This window comes from Phyllostomus discolor, chromosome 4 (genome assembly GCF_004126475.2).
Source record: "Phyllostomus discolor isolate MPI-MPIP mPhyDis1 chromosome 4, mPhyDis1.pri.v3, whole genome shotgun sequence".
NCBI classification, from domain to species: domain Eukaryota; kingdom Metazoa; phylum Chordata; class Mammalia; order Chiroptera; family Phyllostomidae; genus Phyllostomus; species Phyllostomus discolor.
The window spans coordinates 128,104,764-128,122,379 of record NC_040906.2 but is presented as its reverse complement, the minus strand read 5'-3'; the positions used below and the strand labels follow the sequence as shown (position 1 = coordinate 128,122,379).

General features: G+C 42.6%; 2 protein-coding genes across 3 annotated transcripts in view; both read right to left on the bottom strand.

The window, feature by feature from the left end:
- Positions 1 to 4,152: 4,152 nt before the first annotated feature.
- BAG2 (BAG cochaperone 2) lies at positions 4,153 to 17,245 on the bottom strand. The gene is made up of 3 exons (XM_028510264.2): positions 16,832 to 17,245; positions 8,646 to 8,755; positions 4,153 to 5,547 (listed from the first exon to the last, which is right to left on the bottom strand). Exons 1-3 carry the CDS (start codon positions 16,942 to 16,944, stop codon positions 5,135 to 5,137), a joined length of 636 nt encoding a protein of 211 aa, XP_028366065.1. The 5' UTR covers positions 16,945 to 17,245; the 3' UTR covers positions 4,153 to 5,134.
- The window catches only part of ZNF451 (zinc finger protein 451), a 91,501-nt gene continuing 82,563 nt past the window's right edge, over positions 8,679 to 17,616 (bottom strand). For both annotated transcript variants that reach the window (XM_036024291.1, XM_036024294.1), the window contains one exon: positions 8,679 to 8,755. In XM_036024291.1, coding sequence (XP_035880184.1) covers positions 8,742 to 8,755 — 14 coding nt within the window. In that variant the 3' untranslated portion in view covers positions 8,679 to 8,741. The remainder of the gene's footprint in view (positions 8,756 to 17,616) is intronic.

Genomic DNA, 17,616 nt, shown 5'->3' with positions numbered 1-17,616 from the left:
TTACATCCTGCCCCAATAATACATTTACTTTGTCCTGTGGTACAAAATCTAATTACAGTGGTACCTCAGTACTTGTTATTTCATTCTGAAACTCGTGATGAGTACCGAACAAGGAAGTATTTTCTCTTCATGGGGTAAAGTCGTGACTCATACAAATTGTAGCAAGTGCAACTAGTCCCAAGCAAGTGAAGTGCTGAAACATTTTTTTCTCCTCAAAATGTGACCAGTATAGGAGTTTGATGAGTTCTGAAGCCGAGTACCAAGGTATGACTGACTGTATTTAACAGGTGCTTTCTATTGGCCACTATGCTAAATACCTTGCATGCTATAGTGTATCTTATTTAAAGTAACTCACAGAAGCATTATCTTTCCCCATTTTACAGCTGGGAGCGCAGGGATGTGCATGGGGCCCTCTGCTGGCAAGAGAAGGGATTGGAAGCTTGTGCCAGGGCTTCTGCAGCAGCTAAAGGCCTGTGTGTGTGTTCTGTTGTCTCAGGCTTTGTGTCATCTTCAGTCCTGAGGTATAACGATTACATTTGGAGATGTATTTATAATACTCCCTGGATCCAGGTACTACATCAGTTTTCCAACTCCAGGTTTTTCTATCTTTTCTGACAACTTTGTCAAATTTCTGCACAAACTGTGCCCTGTTTAAGCTGTTCTGGTCACCCCTGATTAAAGTGTGTTAAAGCTGGACTAGATACTGAAGTCAGCCCTCACCAAATGGGAGTGAATGCCAAAATTCCAGAGTGATCTGAATGCCCACTGCATGCACAGGAAGCATGTTTGCCACGATATTTAATGGTTTGTGGTGGATAATCAAAAGATTTTCGTGGTCTAGTTCAGGTTGTTTACTCTCAGCTCATGACTGAAAAATGTGGTCATGTTGTTACCGAATGGACCTGTGGTGGGGCCAAGATACTGTTACTGAAACAAGCCTCCTCTCCCGAGGTCTCTGTGTTACTGTGGGTTCTTTGCCTGCTGCCAGGTGTGAGAAATTGTGACTCTCAATGCCAGAGTTTGGTGAAAGGAACTATACAAAAGTTACACAGGTTCAGAGTAATGGCAGAATGTTGCTGTTAAAAATCCCAAAGTTCCTGCCCTGGCTGGCGTAGCTCAGTGGATTGAGTGCAGGCTGCGAACCAAAGTGTCGCAGGTTTGATTCCCAGTCAGGGCACATGCTTGGGTTGCAGACCATGACCCCAGCAACCGCACATTGATGTTTCTCTATCTCCCTCCCCTCCCTCTCTAAAACTAAATAAAGAAAAAATCTTTAAAAAAAATCCCAAAGTTCCTTTAAAACACCCATAAACATTCACACAGTCCTTCCTTACCCGCTTTGTCCAGTCAGGCCAGACATGGGTACCATATGAGGAAAAAAGACAGCAGAAGTCTGTAACTTGGCTAGGCTCCCATTCTTCAGCCAAACCGAATCCTCATAGTGAGCCAAGGAATCCTCCTGCATCTTCTGAACTGCTAAGAGAGCTCTGCATGGCTGTTACATCTTGCTTTCCTGCTTCCTAAGCCACGTGGTCAAGGGAGCCCCCTCTCTGCTCCCGAAACCGTGTGGTTAAGCTCCAGCATGGCTGCTCCGCCTGGATTAAAATCCCGGTGCAAATCTTCCTCTGTAACCCCATTTCCAACTCCTCCCACAACTGGCTACACCTGCCAGCACTCCCGCATTTTCCACCTTTCTTGGCTGCCATAGTCCCAGCAGGCGTGGCCCTGTGGTGTGGAGCAAACCATCTCCAAGCTCTCAGGTAGGCGCTGCAAGGGGAGCTACCTCCAAGTTACATCACAGGCCAAATCTCCCTAGCTAGAGTTGATACACAAAATAACCATTTTTGCATATCAGATATGAAGTTACCCTGCTGTTACTGATATGCACAATAACTCTCAATGGCCCTGCTTCATGGGTCCCATCCCCCAGCCAGACTTGTGTGGGGGAGGACATCCTATATTCTGGGACACCCCAAGTTCTGGACACTTACAAATCCCCCTTTACAACATCCCTAAGCAGAAGGTCCATTTCATTTTTCTTGCTTGTATAAATAGACACTAAAAACAGGTCAAGCTTACTACTGTCCTTGTCTTACCTTTTCCAAAACTTTAGATTTTTGTTGTGGAATAATTATAAAATCCAGTTTTCAAAAATTGCGTTATTACATATATGCACTCCAAAAATTAATTAGTGTTTATCATAGTAATGTGAAAGGAACAAATGCATGGATGTTTCCCAGTTAAAAGTCACTGCATGTAATTTTGTTTGCCAGGTCCTTATTCTGCTTTTCAGTAGTGGTTATATTCTCTCATGTTTTCCAGTTTTAAAATGTTGAAGCAGCCCTGGTTGGCGTAGCTCAGTGGATTGAGGGTGGGCTGCGAACCAAAGTGTCCTAGGTTCGATTCCCAGCCAGGGTACATGCCTGGGTTGCAGGCCAGAACCCCCAGCAACCGCACATTGATGTTTCTCTCTCTATCTCCCTTCCCTCTCTAAAAATAAATAAACAAAATCTTTTAAAAAAATGTTGAAGCCGAGCTCTCTTGTTGATCACCTCTTCAGGGTGAGATCTGAGTCAGGGTACTGGATGGGGCTCCAATACAAAGGGTCATGCCCACGCTCACTGTGTCCTGCATAATGCCTCACTTGACCAATGATGTTTCATTAAATTAGAGGATGCTATTCACATAGAATGCAGTGTGAATGCTGCCCCCTAGAGGTTGCAGTATGGTACTGTGAGGGAAGCACAGCAGTTCACTTTTAGGGATTTTTTTTTTCAATGTCAGGGATTCCTATATTAAAATAGCAGAAGGGTCACTTCTGCACCTGCCAGGTTTCTAACCAGGCAGCCATGTCACTCTCAGCTAATGAACAGTACTGAACACTCTTGTCAGCTCCTCTGCAGGTCCTGCTTGCTTACCCAGGAAGAGCTGGGGTGGGGACAGAAACACCGCAGGGAAGCAGTGCTCAGGAGGGGTGGCAAAAACCATACACTACATGGGTGTCCCTATTCCAGTCAGGGCCAGTGGGGAATATATCAACATAGACAAAACATACACTCTGAATTCCCTTAGGGTCCTTTATAAAAGATGATAGTTTAAATGAAGGTAAAAATGTGACGTTTGGGACTTTCTTTTGAAAATCTTACTTGCATTCTTAAAAATAAATAAGAACCAACACACTGAGGTCAGTGCCCCCTGTATATGGCTCAAGCTGGAGATATGGAGGGCTGGAGGCCAGCAGACCAGGGACTATAGTAGCTTGGAGATGGTAGGTCTGTGATAAGGAATAACCTCTAATAAACTCCACTGCAAAAAGTAAGCCAAAGACAACGCAAGGAATACAAAGGTCGAGGAAGCAGAGCCGGGGTATTTTGTGGTGACGTCCCGGGCTGACGCGGAGTCAGTGGGAAGGGGGAGTGCTTCCCTGAATGGAAGGGATATACAGATGCTGACAGTCCTTGAGCACTTGAGGCAAACTAGATCATCTGTTTAATTTTCAAAGGGCTGATAAAGAAATAGATGGCACAAAAACATCTTTATCTGACAGGAAACCTGGTAACAGCGAATTAGAATCTGCTGACCAATCGAGAGGCTTTGCCACAGTCATCAATGAGAGCTAATATTTCCCGTGAAATGGAAAGATTTACATGAGGCGGACTTGGGGCCAGCCATCAAAGCCACCATGAATGTCCTTCAACTGTAATTACTTTTAATGAAAAGAGGCTGACTGGACATTTTTGTCCAGAAAACAAAGCTCAATATTGTTTTCATTGTTACATATATATAAATATACATTGATATAAATAAATACCTAGATCTTAACTTTTTTTAAATTGAGTTTCAAGTACAGTTGCTACATTTTCTCCCCACTTCTCCCTGACCCCAAGATCTTAACTTTTTTTTAGTGTGAAAGAATACTTGTGTTCTAATAAAAATCAAGTTTGAAATAGTTGCTTTTTGCAGCAGTATTTGGGAAAGTTGAGAGCTTTGTGTATCAATAACACTAATAATAAATAAAAATATTCTATAGTTGCTTCATTTGCTACAAATAAAAGAATAATCAATATACTAGGCAACCTTATGAGCAAACAAAATGCAAACCAAAGGTGTTTCATTATCTCATTAGAAAAAAATACTCAATGCTGGAAAGACTTCAGTGAAATGGCTACATTTTAATCATTGAAGACAGTATAAATTGATGTAATTACACACACAAAACTGGAAATACGTTAGGCCAGGAAAATGTATATATCCTTTGACCCAGCTGGGAATTTATAAAAGAAAATCAAAAGAAGGAAAACGATCTATGTACATGAATATGTTGCAGTAACAGCAACAAATGGGAAACAACCTAAGTGTCTAGTAAGGAGACTGGATAAGTTGGAGGTTTGAAAGTGGACAATTTAAGCAGACTTAAGAGCAGCATTTAATTTTTTTTAAAGGCAAGTTACAACATTGTACTTATATAATGATTAAAATTTTAGAGATGCATTTGGAAAAATGAAGTGTATCTATAGTTGTCCACAGTGGTAAGATCAGATGTGAATTTTCTCACATTTGTCATGTTTTCATATATATCAGGAAATACATTCAAATGAGATGCATAAATCTTGAAGTTCAAAATAATTTGACACATCTAAAAAAACTGCTGCATGAGAGAATGCAGGGAAAGTCTTTTACTGTGTGCTCTTTTACCCCTGTGAACACACTCCTTGGCTAACACTAGATGTGTGTAAGTGTGTGCTGCTGTGTAAAGAATTTCTAGTCAACAAATGTCCCATGTGCCCATGTGTCTCCACACCCCAAAAAGCCCAGGAAAGAATAGTGATTCTTCTGCCCCTAGCTGAGCACTTACTTCCCACACGTACAAAGTACTCATCCACAGAATTATAAAACAGAGAGAGAGGGTGCTAGCTCCTAGTACAAGCATTCAATCTAAAACTTACAGGGTGAGAATGAAAATATTTCTGCTTTTAAATGTTATTCACAAAACTGATGACACTGGAATACTTTATCTGAAACAACTTTCAGTATCAAGTGAGTGGTTATGCCTGGCATAAAGTACTAGTGGTCACTTAAAATAGTATTTTATCGCTTTTACACCATAATCTGTAAGTGCTCTCAGGTTTGAAAACTAGTTAAATCTGCTTTCAGCATTTTGCTGCAGCGTTAGGGAACTGGGTCCTTTAGAATGCTCTAACAGCTTGATGGCCTTGTCAGAGTTTTCAATATTTCTAAGCAGAGTCTCTAATCGTCTCTTAATTTTCTTCTGATCTTCAAGAGCACAGCCGATTACTATGGATTGAAACTTCTGATCAACCGGCCCAGGTGGCACCTCAGACGTACACGCACTATACAGCGACATCAAGTGAGTCTTGGCATTTCCCAGATCATCCAAAAACTTACTGACCACCTCATCAATAATCCTGGTGGCGTGCTTTAAGGACTCTTGCTGCTGAGGGTTTCTAATTGTTTCTACCGAAACTTCAACAGTGAGGGTCCGTCCCATCAAACGGTTTGCAGTCAGATTTAATTCTTCTCTTTCTCCTAAACATAAAATGTTCAAAATATCAATCAATATGAGACATAAACTCAAATACACTGAAGGGGTTCAGAACAGGCCTTCCCAGGATGTGCTCCACTGGGATGTGAATTACTTCGAGCTGAAGGCACTTGAGGCCCTGAGGGCTCATGAAAAACACTTAGTTCAACCCTAAAGAATTTAAATTAGGGGTCTTGCTCATAATAAGAGTTTCTACCAGAGATAACTCTTATGGCCTATCCACAGGTAAGGGCAAACTTCTAACAAATGAACACTTCTAATTGCCCTGCAAACCTCCCTCCTCCCCTTTGAAGCCCCAGGCACTCCACCTCATTCTTTAGCTCTCAGTCACATACACTGCCTTGTACCTTCGGTCTCCAAACCTCTCAAGTATATGGGGTCTCTGACTCTCTGTACATGGGGTGCCTATATGTACATATGTAGTTAAATTTGGTTATTTTTCTGTTGCTAATCTGTCTCGTGTCAATTTAATGATTACACCAGACGAAAAAAAAAGGTAAAGATAAAGAAACATTTCTTCCTCCCAACAATGCCAAGAACATCAGCAGTCATTTGTTGTTGGGAACTGCCCTGCCTAGTTTAAGAAGCTGTAACACACCCCCCACCCCCACCCCCGTGGCTAAGGCTGAGTGAGCGACCTTCAGACCCTAAGCCACTGAGGAGACAAAGCTTATCTCCCTGGCAGGAGTGTTCCTTTTACTTCGCCCTGCCTGGTATCCAATGCTTGATCAGTTAGTCAATAACGGGTAAGATTCCTAAAGGGAGTGGCGACCTAAGACAGGCACGATCACGTGGGAGGCCCCAGGGAAGGACTTGGGGAGCTATAGAAAAGGGGTGATGGACCCTCGCCCCTTGGCTTTGACATAGCCTGAGTCCTCATTATGTCTTGGAGAAGTCTCCTAATCTCTTGGCTGCCTTACTTCCCCTGCCTGACTTAAGCCTGAAACAATGCCTTAATCCTGAAATAAGGGCAGGTTCCCTAGGGCAATCAGGCCTAAGAAAGAATATGTAAAATCCTGTGAAACCTGCTTTGTTTAGAATGCTCTCAATTAAATGATAAGGGTCCAAGCAAGAATTGAGTTTGTTCCTCAAAGTTTTGTAACCCTTTAGCTAACCTTGACTAAAAATAGGCCCTCAGAGTTCTTTGTATGTTATCTATTGTTTGATCCTTACTGCCTGACAATGATTAATGAACTTTACCTGTATTCCTGTGCAAAACGAACCCAATAAAAGCCCACTGAGGAAAAGGCTCTTGGCCCTCTCCTTTGAGAGATCTGCCACCTTTCCTCCCCAAGCAGATCATGTCTTAGTAGGCTTATTCTCATTCATGGCAGCCAGGGGGGTCCTGTGGGCCGAGCCCCCCTACACACACACACACACACAATTTGCAGCTGCATCTATTTTCAGTAACCACCTCTGCTATGGACTTGCTCAGGGTCACAGTTAAAACTTTAGCATCTAAGTTTAACTGATGAAGTGTATTGGGTTATAGAGAGAGGTTGTAGAATATCTTTCTCTGAAAGTCTGTATATGTGAAATACCAGGTGACCTCTCAAGTTCTCATGTTTGCAAAGGTTTGGGCAGGTTTGTGTTTGTAACTGGTATGGAGATGAGGTCTTAACCCAGAGTGAACAATGAGCAAAACTAGGGCTTTATGCTGGTTAGAGCTGCAGGGCTCAGGTGTCCTGGATCTCTCCATAAGGATGTACATGTGAGGGAGAAAAAATAACACTCACTCTATCTTTCTGAGTTCTTGTCTGAGAATACCTGTGATAAAAGATTAATAAGAAAAAAATAAAAGTATATTAATATGTGGACCTCACACACATATGAGAAGCTGAGTAACTGTTCGAAACGGCCCAAGCCACTGCCTAACGTGGCAGCTTCGGCTGAAGACAGATGGTACTGGGGAGGGAAGGAAGCCAGTCCAGGGAGGTTACCAGGAAGAGCATGGTAAACACGGCTGAGATTTAACTACAATAGGTACCTACTCCATTGATAAAGAGTTTCTTGTGATTTACAGTCCTCTTCCTGAACAGAGAGGGAAACATCCTTGCAAATGGAAGTTTAGAAATGTAAATGTCTCTTACAAACAAGGATAACTTCTCTGTTTTCAGAGTTTCTGTGTCTGCAGTTTCTCAAAAATAATAAGGTCAAAATCACCTTATGCCAAAGAGGTATATTTTGGGGTGGCATATTCTGCATGTTTATCAGAAACAATGCCCTGATTTGGGCTGAGAAAACAGCCACGAAAGTAGAGAAAAGCTGGCCTCAAAGTTAGCCATTGATTTCACCCCCTCAAGACAAATTTAAGACGGCAGTGGTCTGAGTGCTGGCCAGCACAAAGAGACAATGATGGGGACGGGAGCTCTGTCAACATCTCATTACTCATATGAAAGTCTGTAATCTCCTATTTGTCATGTTCCGCAACTTCTTTCCTCACTCATTGCTCTTTCGCCAGGATGGCGAGGAGACAGACTAGTCCCTGGCCCCACAGTGTCCTCCGGATTAGACCGCGCCCTTACCGCACCAGCTGCCAGGCCCTAGCTTGTCCTTGCAAAGCACCGAAGGAGGTGACTTAGGAAGTCCATTGCCAGTGAAAATCACCAGTGACCTGTTCCTCCACGGACAGCCATGCTTTCATGTAAAAATGATAGCACTTTGTTACATTAATGGGGTTTTATTGGGTCTATAATTTATTTTCTCCTCTTCCCCTCTCACCTTTTTCCTCTGCTTTTACATCTTCTACATTCCAGTAACTTGTATAGAACTGAAGTTAGAAGGGAAATCTGAGGTCAAATTCTTGGCCTTATTGTTTGGGGCCAGTTTTCTGCCAGAGAAGCTTGTGGGTGTTTTGCTGAGACTCCCGGCACGGCCTGGGCTGGGGAGCACAGGGCAAGGAGGACCTCTGGGTGAGTGGCTCTTCTGGTAAACTGACAGCGGCAGCTGCTGCCCGCTGCTCACGGTGACTGCGGAAACCCAGTGCACTCACAGCACAGGTCAGGCAAACACTGACCCACGCTTATCCTAAACCCCTTAAAGGGTGGAAAGACGAGCCCCCACACGTGGAAATAGCTCTCACCGTCACTGATCTGCCTCATGTCCTGGCTGTTTTGGATGCTGTGGATCATTTCCAGGAGGATTTCTTTCTCTTGCTCAATAGCAGTTGCTGCTTCTCTCAAAGCTTCCACCCTGTATATAAATTAGGAAAACACAATAGTCACTGTATGGAAGATTAGTTTTCCTCATCTTTATATCATTCAGCTCAAGTTTAAAGATCATTAGGAACACTTTTCAAGACATCCTCAAATGTTTCTATTTTTTACTCTAATTTTTCTATTCTTTTTTACCCACTTACCCCACTCCCATTTTCCTCCCTGCTTATAGGGCAACCACTCTATTTAGTAATTATCTACTTGTTCTTGCAAAATCTGTATTTGTATATTCATACATTTTTAATTTCTATCTCACTGTTTCTTTTTTCACTCCGCATCATTTTATTAAGAACCACCCAGGATCCTCTCTGTACATGGACTCAGAAGCCTGTAATTGCAGTTATCCACGTGTATATCCGCCTGACTTCACCTCCATTCACACTCACCTTGTCCCTCAGCTATTCCTCACTACGAATAACACTTCGGTGCCTACCTCCCCCTTAGGATACATCCGAGGTCAGAACCGCTGAGACACATACGTGTTCCCTCAGTTTGACTCAGTACTAGGATTGCTTTCCAGAACAGCAGCCCACTGGGCCATGCTCCTGGCGGCAAAGCCCAGGCGTCCCTCTATTCCCACAGCCGTACCAATACTCAGCGTTTTCCAATTCTGTAACTGCTCGTTGCCAGTCTAGTAAGTATAGTGAAGCCTGTTCACAGCCTTTGCCCATTTTCTTTCTTCTTTTTAAACAGGTGTTGCTGTTCTCTTGTTGATTTGCCTACTCACAGTGCTAACCCCTCCGTGGTACAGACAATGCACCGTCTCCTCCCATCCCAGCATACATGAACTTGGGGACACCCTTCACTGGACAGAGATCCTTATTTTGAAGTGATCAAATTCAGTTTTCCTGGTTTTATTTTGCCTTATGATTTATGCTTTTGAAATTTTGTTTCAGATTCTTCCCCATCCCTAGGTCATAAGATGTTCACCTGTATTTCCCTCTATTAACTATTATTTTACCTTTATCATATTTGCATGTTAATCCATCTAGAATCCACCCTTGCATGTAGTTAGGTTAGATGTTGTTTTATTTTTCTCCCAACAGTGAACCATTTTCTCCAACATTATCCACCAAAAATCCATCTTCCCCCAATGATTTGTAGATGGTCTACCTCTGAAATCTCTATTCCATTTGACTGATGTTACACAAATACCCATTTTAAGAAATAGAACTGGTCTTATAAAATGCCTGTGGTAGGAACAGCCCCCTAACCCTCTTTAAAGAAAACTTAGCTATTTACACTTTTATTCCTCTGTATAAACTCTAGAGTGAATATATTAGGGTTTTCAAAAACTGGGGTAACTTTGACACCTTTGTAGTACTGTCATTCCATGCAAGAGCACACTAGGTCTCCATTTATTCAGATCCTCTGCTATATACTCTATCAGAGTTTGAAGTATTCTTAATGGTAGTATTGTGGGCTCTTGAGTGTTCTAGATACTTGGTGGATATTGGGGCTATATTTTGGGGTACAGAAATGCTATTTCCTAGGTTTATTTTGTAACCAGCAACCATGACTTACACCTAATTTTAATGGTTTGTCTTTTGATTCTATTGGTTCTTCTAGATTGATGATCATAAAATGATAGTTTTAATCTTCTCTTTCTCAATGCCATTAGTTCCTATTTTTCTTTATATACTACTGACTACAGACCGCCAGTACTGTATTAAATAGTGGTGGTAAGAGGACATGTTTGCCTTTTCCCAAATTTAAAGCAAATGCCTCTGTAAGTTTCTGACACACAGCCATGATCAAACTACAGAAGCACTGCTTTCCCCAACCCCCCAACCACACACACTTGGATATACCCAGTCACTGAAGAACTAGGCTGTGGAATCTTGACAGCAAGAAAAAAAAATCCGGTATATTTAAAGCGCTCTGTTTCCAGGGTACTTCTGGCTGTAGAGTACACCACAGATAAAGAAGCTGCCAGCTTTTCCAAAATAAACAGTGGCAGGCCCATCCCCAGTATTCAGGCAGCCTTAGAAACACAAGCATCGGAAGATCTAGTCCTGGGTGCTGCCTTAAGGGGGCACAGAAGGAACAATCTCACCAGAGTTTTAGCACCTGTCCACTCCATATAAAGGCCCCCCAACCCCCACTCACCGCAACCACACATACGCCTTTTCTCCAACAGTCGCCCACCTGTCATACCCCGAAATAGCACGCCGAAGCAGAAAAGTCACAGGGGCTCTTTATTCATCAAGATGCTAAATATATGTTGGATTTAGTGTTTGTAAGAGCCAGTCAAAGCAAAGAGCAGTAAGCACCTTACTACATAACAAAGCTGGCTAAAAAACACAATAAAAAATAATAATCTATAACATAGAAAAATGCATTATCAGGCTACTTCTAGCAGCATTGTACACATTTCACATTTGCAAACTCTCAGACAGATAACCTACAGCCCAGTACACACGAAAGAGACTGAGTTGGCACTAAGATGAAATATTTATGCTAAAAGCACAAGCCCTGACCCTAGTATTTAAACGACACAGATGGACTGTGGACTGGTAAATGAGAAGATGATAAAAAAAGAGATTAATTTTTTTAACACTGGAGTTTGTATTGAAATGTAAGATGATAAAGGATTGAAAGCTTTCTAAAAAGTGAGGCTTCACTTACAACGGTTACAATAGTAATTTCATGGTGTTAATAAAAATGGTTTAAAAGGGGACACTAGAAAAAATATCTGTCATATGAAAAAGTATATTTTCTCATTATGATGAGATCAAATACATAGGAAATACACAGGAAAAAAGATGGAAATTTTATGGGTTCCCCCCCATAAGGCTAGATATTGACAGGGCATCTTCTTTATGAAAAACGGATTTCATCTTTTACAAAACTTCCTGTGTTTGTTTTCATGTAATGGCAGAGGTAAAATATCATTCTTTGGAACCAAGGGTTTTTGTTTTTTTCTGGCATCCTTGACCTTCCATTTGCTATTCTCTTGTCAGCAACGTTCTTTAAAAAAAAAATTATTCATTTATTTTTAGAGAGAGGGAAAAGGAGGGAGAGAGGGAGAGAAACATCGACTGGTTGCCTGTCTTTCGCACACCCCCATCTGGGGACCTGGCCCACAACCCAGGCACGAACCCTGTCTGGAATTGAACCAGTGACTTTTTTGGTTCACAAGCTGCTGCTCAATCCACTGCATCACACCAGCCAGGGCGACTGCAACATTCTCTATCCTTGACCCTTGTCTACTGGTGATCCTTTGTCAAAACCCAATCCTTTTGGCAGGAACTGTTCCCTCACCAACTTTCCCCTCCTCTTCATTGAGGCAATCAGTGCCTTCCTCAACACTACCATCTAGTATATGGACTACATCATGCTTTCAATCTTTTCTTTTAAAAAACTGTTACCTAGATCTCTACTTAGCTTGTTTAAGTAGTATTTGTACTGTCTATCAGCTATTGGTATTGCTTTTCTTTTTAATCCTCACCTGAAGATATGTTTTTTAGCTTAATATGGTTTTTAATTTTAATTTTAGAGAGGAAGAGGGAGAGACAGAAAGAGAAACATCTATTGATTGCCTCCTTTGCCCCGACCGGGGATCAAACCTGAAACCAAGGTATGCGCCCTGACTGGGGATCAAACCCATAACCTTCTGGTGCACGGAACAATGTTCCAACTAACAGAGCCACCCAGACAGGACTATTGGTATTCTTAAATCCAACTACTATCATCTTTTGGTCTACCTTTCCATTAGTTCTAGACAATTGTTAGCTGTTTTATCTTCAAATATTTCCTGTCCTCCATGCCATTATTTTCTTCTGGAACTCTGGTTAGACAAATATTAAATGGGGTTGGACCACTTCACTTAATCCTTCAAGTTTTTTTAACACATCATTTGACAGCACTTCTCTTGGCAGAGAGGGGCAGTTCTGTTTTTACTAACAGATCCTGGAAGCACCTACACGTCCAATTTGGGAAGGAACTTCTCCTCACATCAAGGCTAGCTTGGGCTTCTGGAAAGCTCTCTGCATGAAATGACAACTAAGCAGGCTTTAACCAAAAAGAACTGTAATCAGAATATTCACAGGGGACAGAACTGAAGTGCACTCAACTCAGCTAGTGCTCCAGTCTCTGGCGTCTCACAACCCTCTGCAGCCTGGGTATCAAAAGACAAATTATCAGACTTAGGAGAGACCCAATGGTGATTTCACAGACTGTGGCTGCTACACTGTCAGCGTCCAGGATACCTGGGCCCTGCAGTGGCTTTTCAGTCTAGCTTTTCACCCCTTGAGTAGTTATGGAAACTCTCCTCGCCTCAGTTTTCCTCGCAGAGGAGGAGGAAGAATTCAACACAGTGACTGACAACACTGGCTTAAAAAATATATACATGAGTTAATATATGTAATGGGTCCCAAATTGGGGCTGGTACACATTAGCTTCATGGTATTTATTATATACTAACCATTATGAACATGGACTTACAAATAACAGGAATTTCTGTCTTCATAAAAAGGAGTGAAAATGGAAAGTGCTCCTATCCTGGATTTATTTCAAAGAAATAATTTCTAAAACATGTTCTTAAAATTATAGTTCTGTCTCTTATTCAATGCTCTGGTATCAAAAGAATACTACAAAAATGATCACTAATATTTTAGGCAATGTAAGATTTTGAAGGGTTTTCCTGATCATAACCAAAACATTCAAGTACACTCACTATGGAGACACTGGTATAAAAATGGAACTGGTGTTCAGTGTGAGGAGCTACTCGTGAGGAGCTGGCCTCAGGCAAGCCTCGCAGTCCCGCCGGACCCCAGGTTCCTCTCATTTCCAAGAGAGGTAACAGCTGCCCTCCTAGTAAAAGGGCTGTGTAAGTTTCAAATGACAATGTTTATGAAAAGTGCTCTTTTAAATTATAGGCTGTTAGACAACATTAACCATGGCACCATCTTCTTTTATGACTCTTGGGACCCTGGCACACCCAGAGGAACTTTAAGCAACAGGAAACTTTCAGTGGGACAAATGACCCGTATCACCCGCCTTTACTCCCCCACCCTCCATTCCCCCACTGCCCCATAAGCCCCTGCAAACGGTTGATAAGAGGGAGAAGGAGCCACAGTGTGATCAGTGTGGGAAAGTTTGTGAACAGCCAACTTCCCGTCCTGTCACTTTCCCCTGTGCCCTTCTCCATGACCCCTGTCCCATCTTCATTACTGTCCAGAGCCTTCTAGGAGCCACTCAATACCTGGCACCAAGCAGGTATTCAATTGTTACTGAATTCAATACCAGTGTAAATAGGCTTTACACATCTTTCAGTAAAATCATATACTCATCCTTGTACTTCCCACATTTTAAACACGGCCTATTTAGGAAAATTAGTAATAAAGCATTAAGCTGTACAGCCAGTATTCTGGGGTTCTAGCCATGTGACCTAGAGTGAGACATTTAACTTTTTAAGTTTCAATTTCCCATCAGAAGAATGGAGGTCATAACTTCCACAAAGGCATGGGACCTGGCACACAGTCAGTGCTCATTCAATGAATAAATGTTAGCATATATTATTTATAATTAGGGCAACTTAAGCAAGGTGTTTTGAGCCACCGAGAATGCAAAATCCAGATAACCATGTAGAACTGGTGATGAAAACTAGGATATACAGTGATCACCTTATTAGAAGGAAGCAAAAAAGAAAAGTCAGTGACATGGCAAAATGTTAGAAACAAAAGGGGTTCCTTTACTGATTTGCAGAACATTGCTAAATATCTTAAAGCAATTTAAACATCATGTTCACCAACCAATTCGACTGCCAGGTCCGTCAATTCTGTTTTCAGTTTCATAAGAAAGAAGTTTCAAAAACACAATCTATAAAATTAGTATTGATGAGAAACTGTAAATGCAAGCTTCTGTATGTAAACTCTACCTAAATCACTGCTTTATTAGTCATCCCTGATATAGAATTAAACTATCTGAACAAAAAAAAAATTACATATATCATGTTTTCTTTTAAAAATTCACCTTCTAGGCATAATTCTAGTTTTTCACGGTGTAGTGCTCTGTGATTTTGCCCATGTGGTTTCAAATAAACCTTAATGGATGACATTTGCATTTTTCTGTTTTTACTTCCTGAAATACTTCCCTATTGTTCAGTCAATATTACTTTTTTTTAAAGAAAGAAACAAAGCTTACAACAGTCTAAAATTATGAGAATCATAAGTCCTTACAATGAATGATTCAACACAATGAGTCTTTTCTCCTCAGCTCAAGGGTTAATTAAGAAAGTGCCCTGGCTGGCGTAGCTCAGTGGATTGGGCACGGGCTGCAAACCAAAGTATTGCAGGTTCGATTCCCAGTCAGGGCACATGCCTGGGTTGCAGGCCACAGCCCCCAGCAACCGCACATTGATGTTTCTCTCTCTCTCTCTTTTTCTCCCTCCCTTCCCTCTCTAAAAATAAATAAATAAAATCTTTAAAAAAAGTGATTAATCATTTGTACGTAGCAATCAGAATTTATTTTATATTAATCAATATTAGAATATAACAATACTCAAAACCAGAGGCTTTCTTTCAGAGATGAGTACTTAACTTTTGTACCTACCATAAATGAGGTTTGAGGACAATGACTTAGTTTGAAGAAGGAGAGGGAAGCCCTCATTCCTTTCAGGAAAAACTCTTTCTAATTAGGGGAGAGAGACCTCTGAAATGGTTGAGAACATGCCCTCAAAGCTGTAAAGATCCAGGGAGGTGTGTAGTTACTCATTATACTGCTTCCTAAAAAGAAATATTTTTCAGAGGGCATTAAGTATCTGAGGCCACTGATTTCCAGTTTTGCTCCACTTTCTCTGGGGGTTGATGTAAAAACGTTCATGTTAAAAGTAATGGAGAAGCATTACTTTTTCTTGTTCTATTTTTTCTCATTCTTAGCAGAACCCCAGAAAGTGGTTTTGGCTCAGGTTTCCCTGACTGTTGCCATCCATGAGATCATTGTGGGTGGAGAATTTCTCTTTTCTGACTCCTTTCTTGGGGTGGTGATAATGAATACCTCCTGCGCTAACATATACTGTGATTATCAATGCACTGCTTTGGAAAACAGACACCTTTTCAAGTTTTGCTGTATCAACCCGGGGAGGTAACACAATGCTTAAAATGTTTGGCTCACACACTCCTTTGCTCACCTAGAACCTGGTGAAAACTATGGGAAAAAATTCCATGTAGTTCCAGGGGACTGTGGGTGCCTTAATGAGATTGTCATTTAACTACACATGCACACACTTTACACAACAACTTTAGTGACATAAACATTTACAGGAAGTACAATACATTAAAGTTTTCATACACTGTTAAAGGAAGTATTTCCAAAATGTAATATGACTTGTTTAGGGATTCTATACAAGCCTACCACCTCATTACTGAATAAAATCATACTCCATGAAGAGGGAAAAACTGTGACTATCTTATCTTTTCAGGCTGGTAGCTAGCATTCTGAAGAAGGTGTCAGCACCAGCGTCCCTGGAAGGAGGTACACACAATAAATACCGAGACTAAGAGAGGGCTGAATACAGGATTAGGGGAGAAACGGAAGGTGCAGGGTCTCTGTTCCACAAAGTACCAAGCTACTGTTCACCCAGAAGCACCTCATTTGTCCTACTCTAACCCTTGCTGTCCGATGGATTCCTGGATTTTTAAATTTTTTTTGCTCTGAAGTGTTTTGGAGCAGAGAAACTGATGATTGCCATCAAGGACCGCTCATCTGCTGCCTCTGTTCAAAATGTGCAATAGGTAATGAATAAGTTGAAAACATTTGGGAAGACTACACGCCGGCACCCAGAAGGTTCCAGAAGTTCTGTAGACTGTGCGTGTCACCGTCCCTAATCTCAAATGACGTCCCTTTTTATCTTCTCCGATTTTTCCGAGCTCTCAAACGCTCAGGTCTGTTAAGGACCACGTGGCCGCCAATAATGCGCTCATGGGTTCTGCTTAAATAGAACGCGTTTTCTCTCAGACCAGGAGAGGAAAAGCTACCCAAACACAACTGCACCGTGTCCAAGGAAAACAAGTCTCCGGTGCGCAGTGCCCCTGGCCGCCGCCGCGCTCACCTGAGCTCCAGCTGGTCCAGGCTCTCCAGCAGGCGGCTGGAGCGGTCGGCCATGGAGGACGAGCGGCAGAAGCGGCCCTCGTTGGCTTTGGCGTTGATCTTTGCTTGAGCCATCAGAGCCTCTGAGGCGGGACAACCAGGAGGTCACGGCCTCTCCGGCGTCTGTGGCGAGTGGAGAGCTCCTGTGGCCGCGGGTGGCGTCGTCACCGTGTGGGCTCCCGCCTCCTTCTGACGCCCGAGGAGGGAGGGGGCAGCCCAGAGGCGCCGGTTCTGCCGCTGCCGCGTGGCCAAACAAGGGCAGGCGTGCTGCCCACGGCCTCGGGGGCTCCAGGCCTGGCCGGGGGAGCAGCCAAGGCTACGACGGACACCTCCTAGACAGGCAGACACAGAAGGGGAGGCCCTAACGTGATCCCCGAATCCATCTGCCCCTTGGACCCTGATACAAATCAAACCGAGGCGGAGGCACACACAACACCCCCACCCCTCCAGGCGCTGACGCTCTGTGCAGCCCCAAAGTCACTAACTCCCCACAAGCTAATGGTAGGCTGTGGCTGTATCTGTGACGGCTTCGCTTAGTTCCTCCCAGCCCCCATAATTCATAGCAAAAACAAGAACATCCAAGTCCGGGGATATATGGAGAAAAGGTCCCCTTTGGGGAACAGAAGGCATTTAAGTCCAGCTGCTAGGCAGTGTGTACTTGCCCTGTTACCACTTCCCTGAGGACAGCCTGGATGACACAAGGTAGGTACTGGGGGAAAATAAAAATCTACCCAACTTTCCAGTTGG

What these genes read in the sequence shown, in the direction of transcription:
- BAG2 (XM_028510264.2), bottom strand. Translation starts at nt 16,944, where the DNA reads ATGGCTCAAGCAAAGATCAACGCCAAAGCCAACGAGGGCCGCTTCTGC. An exon ending in CTGGACCAGCTGGAGCTCAG is followed by an intron (nt 8,756 to 16,831) that starts GTGAGCGCGGCG and finishes ATTTATATACAG; the next exon opens with GGTGGAAGCTTTGAGAGAAG. An exon ending in CATGAGGCAGATCAGTGACG is followed by an intron (nt 5,548 to 8,645) that starts GTGAGAGCTATT and finishes TTTTATGTTTAG; the next exon opens with GAGAAAGAGAAGAATTAAAT.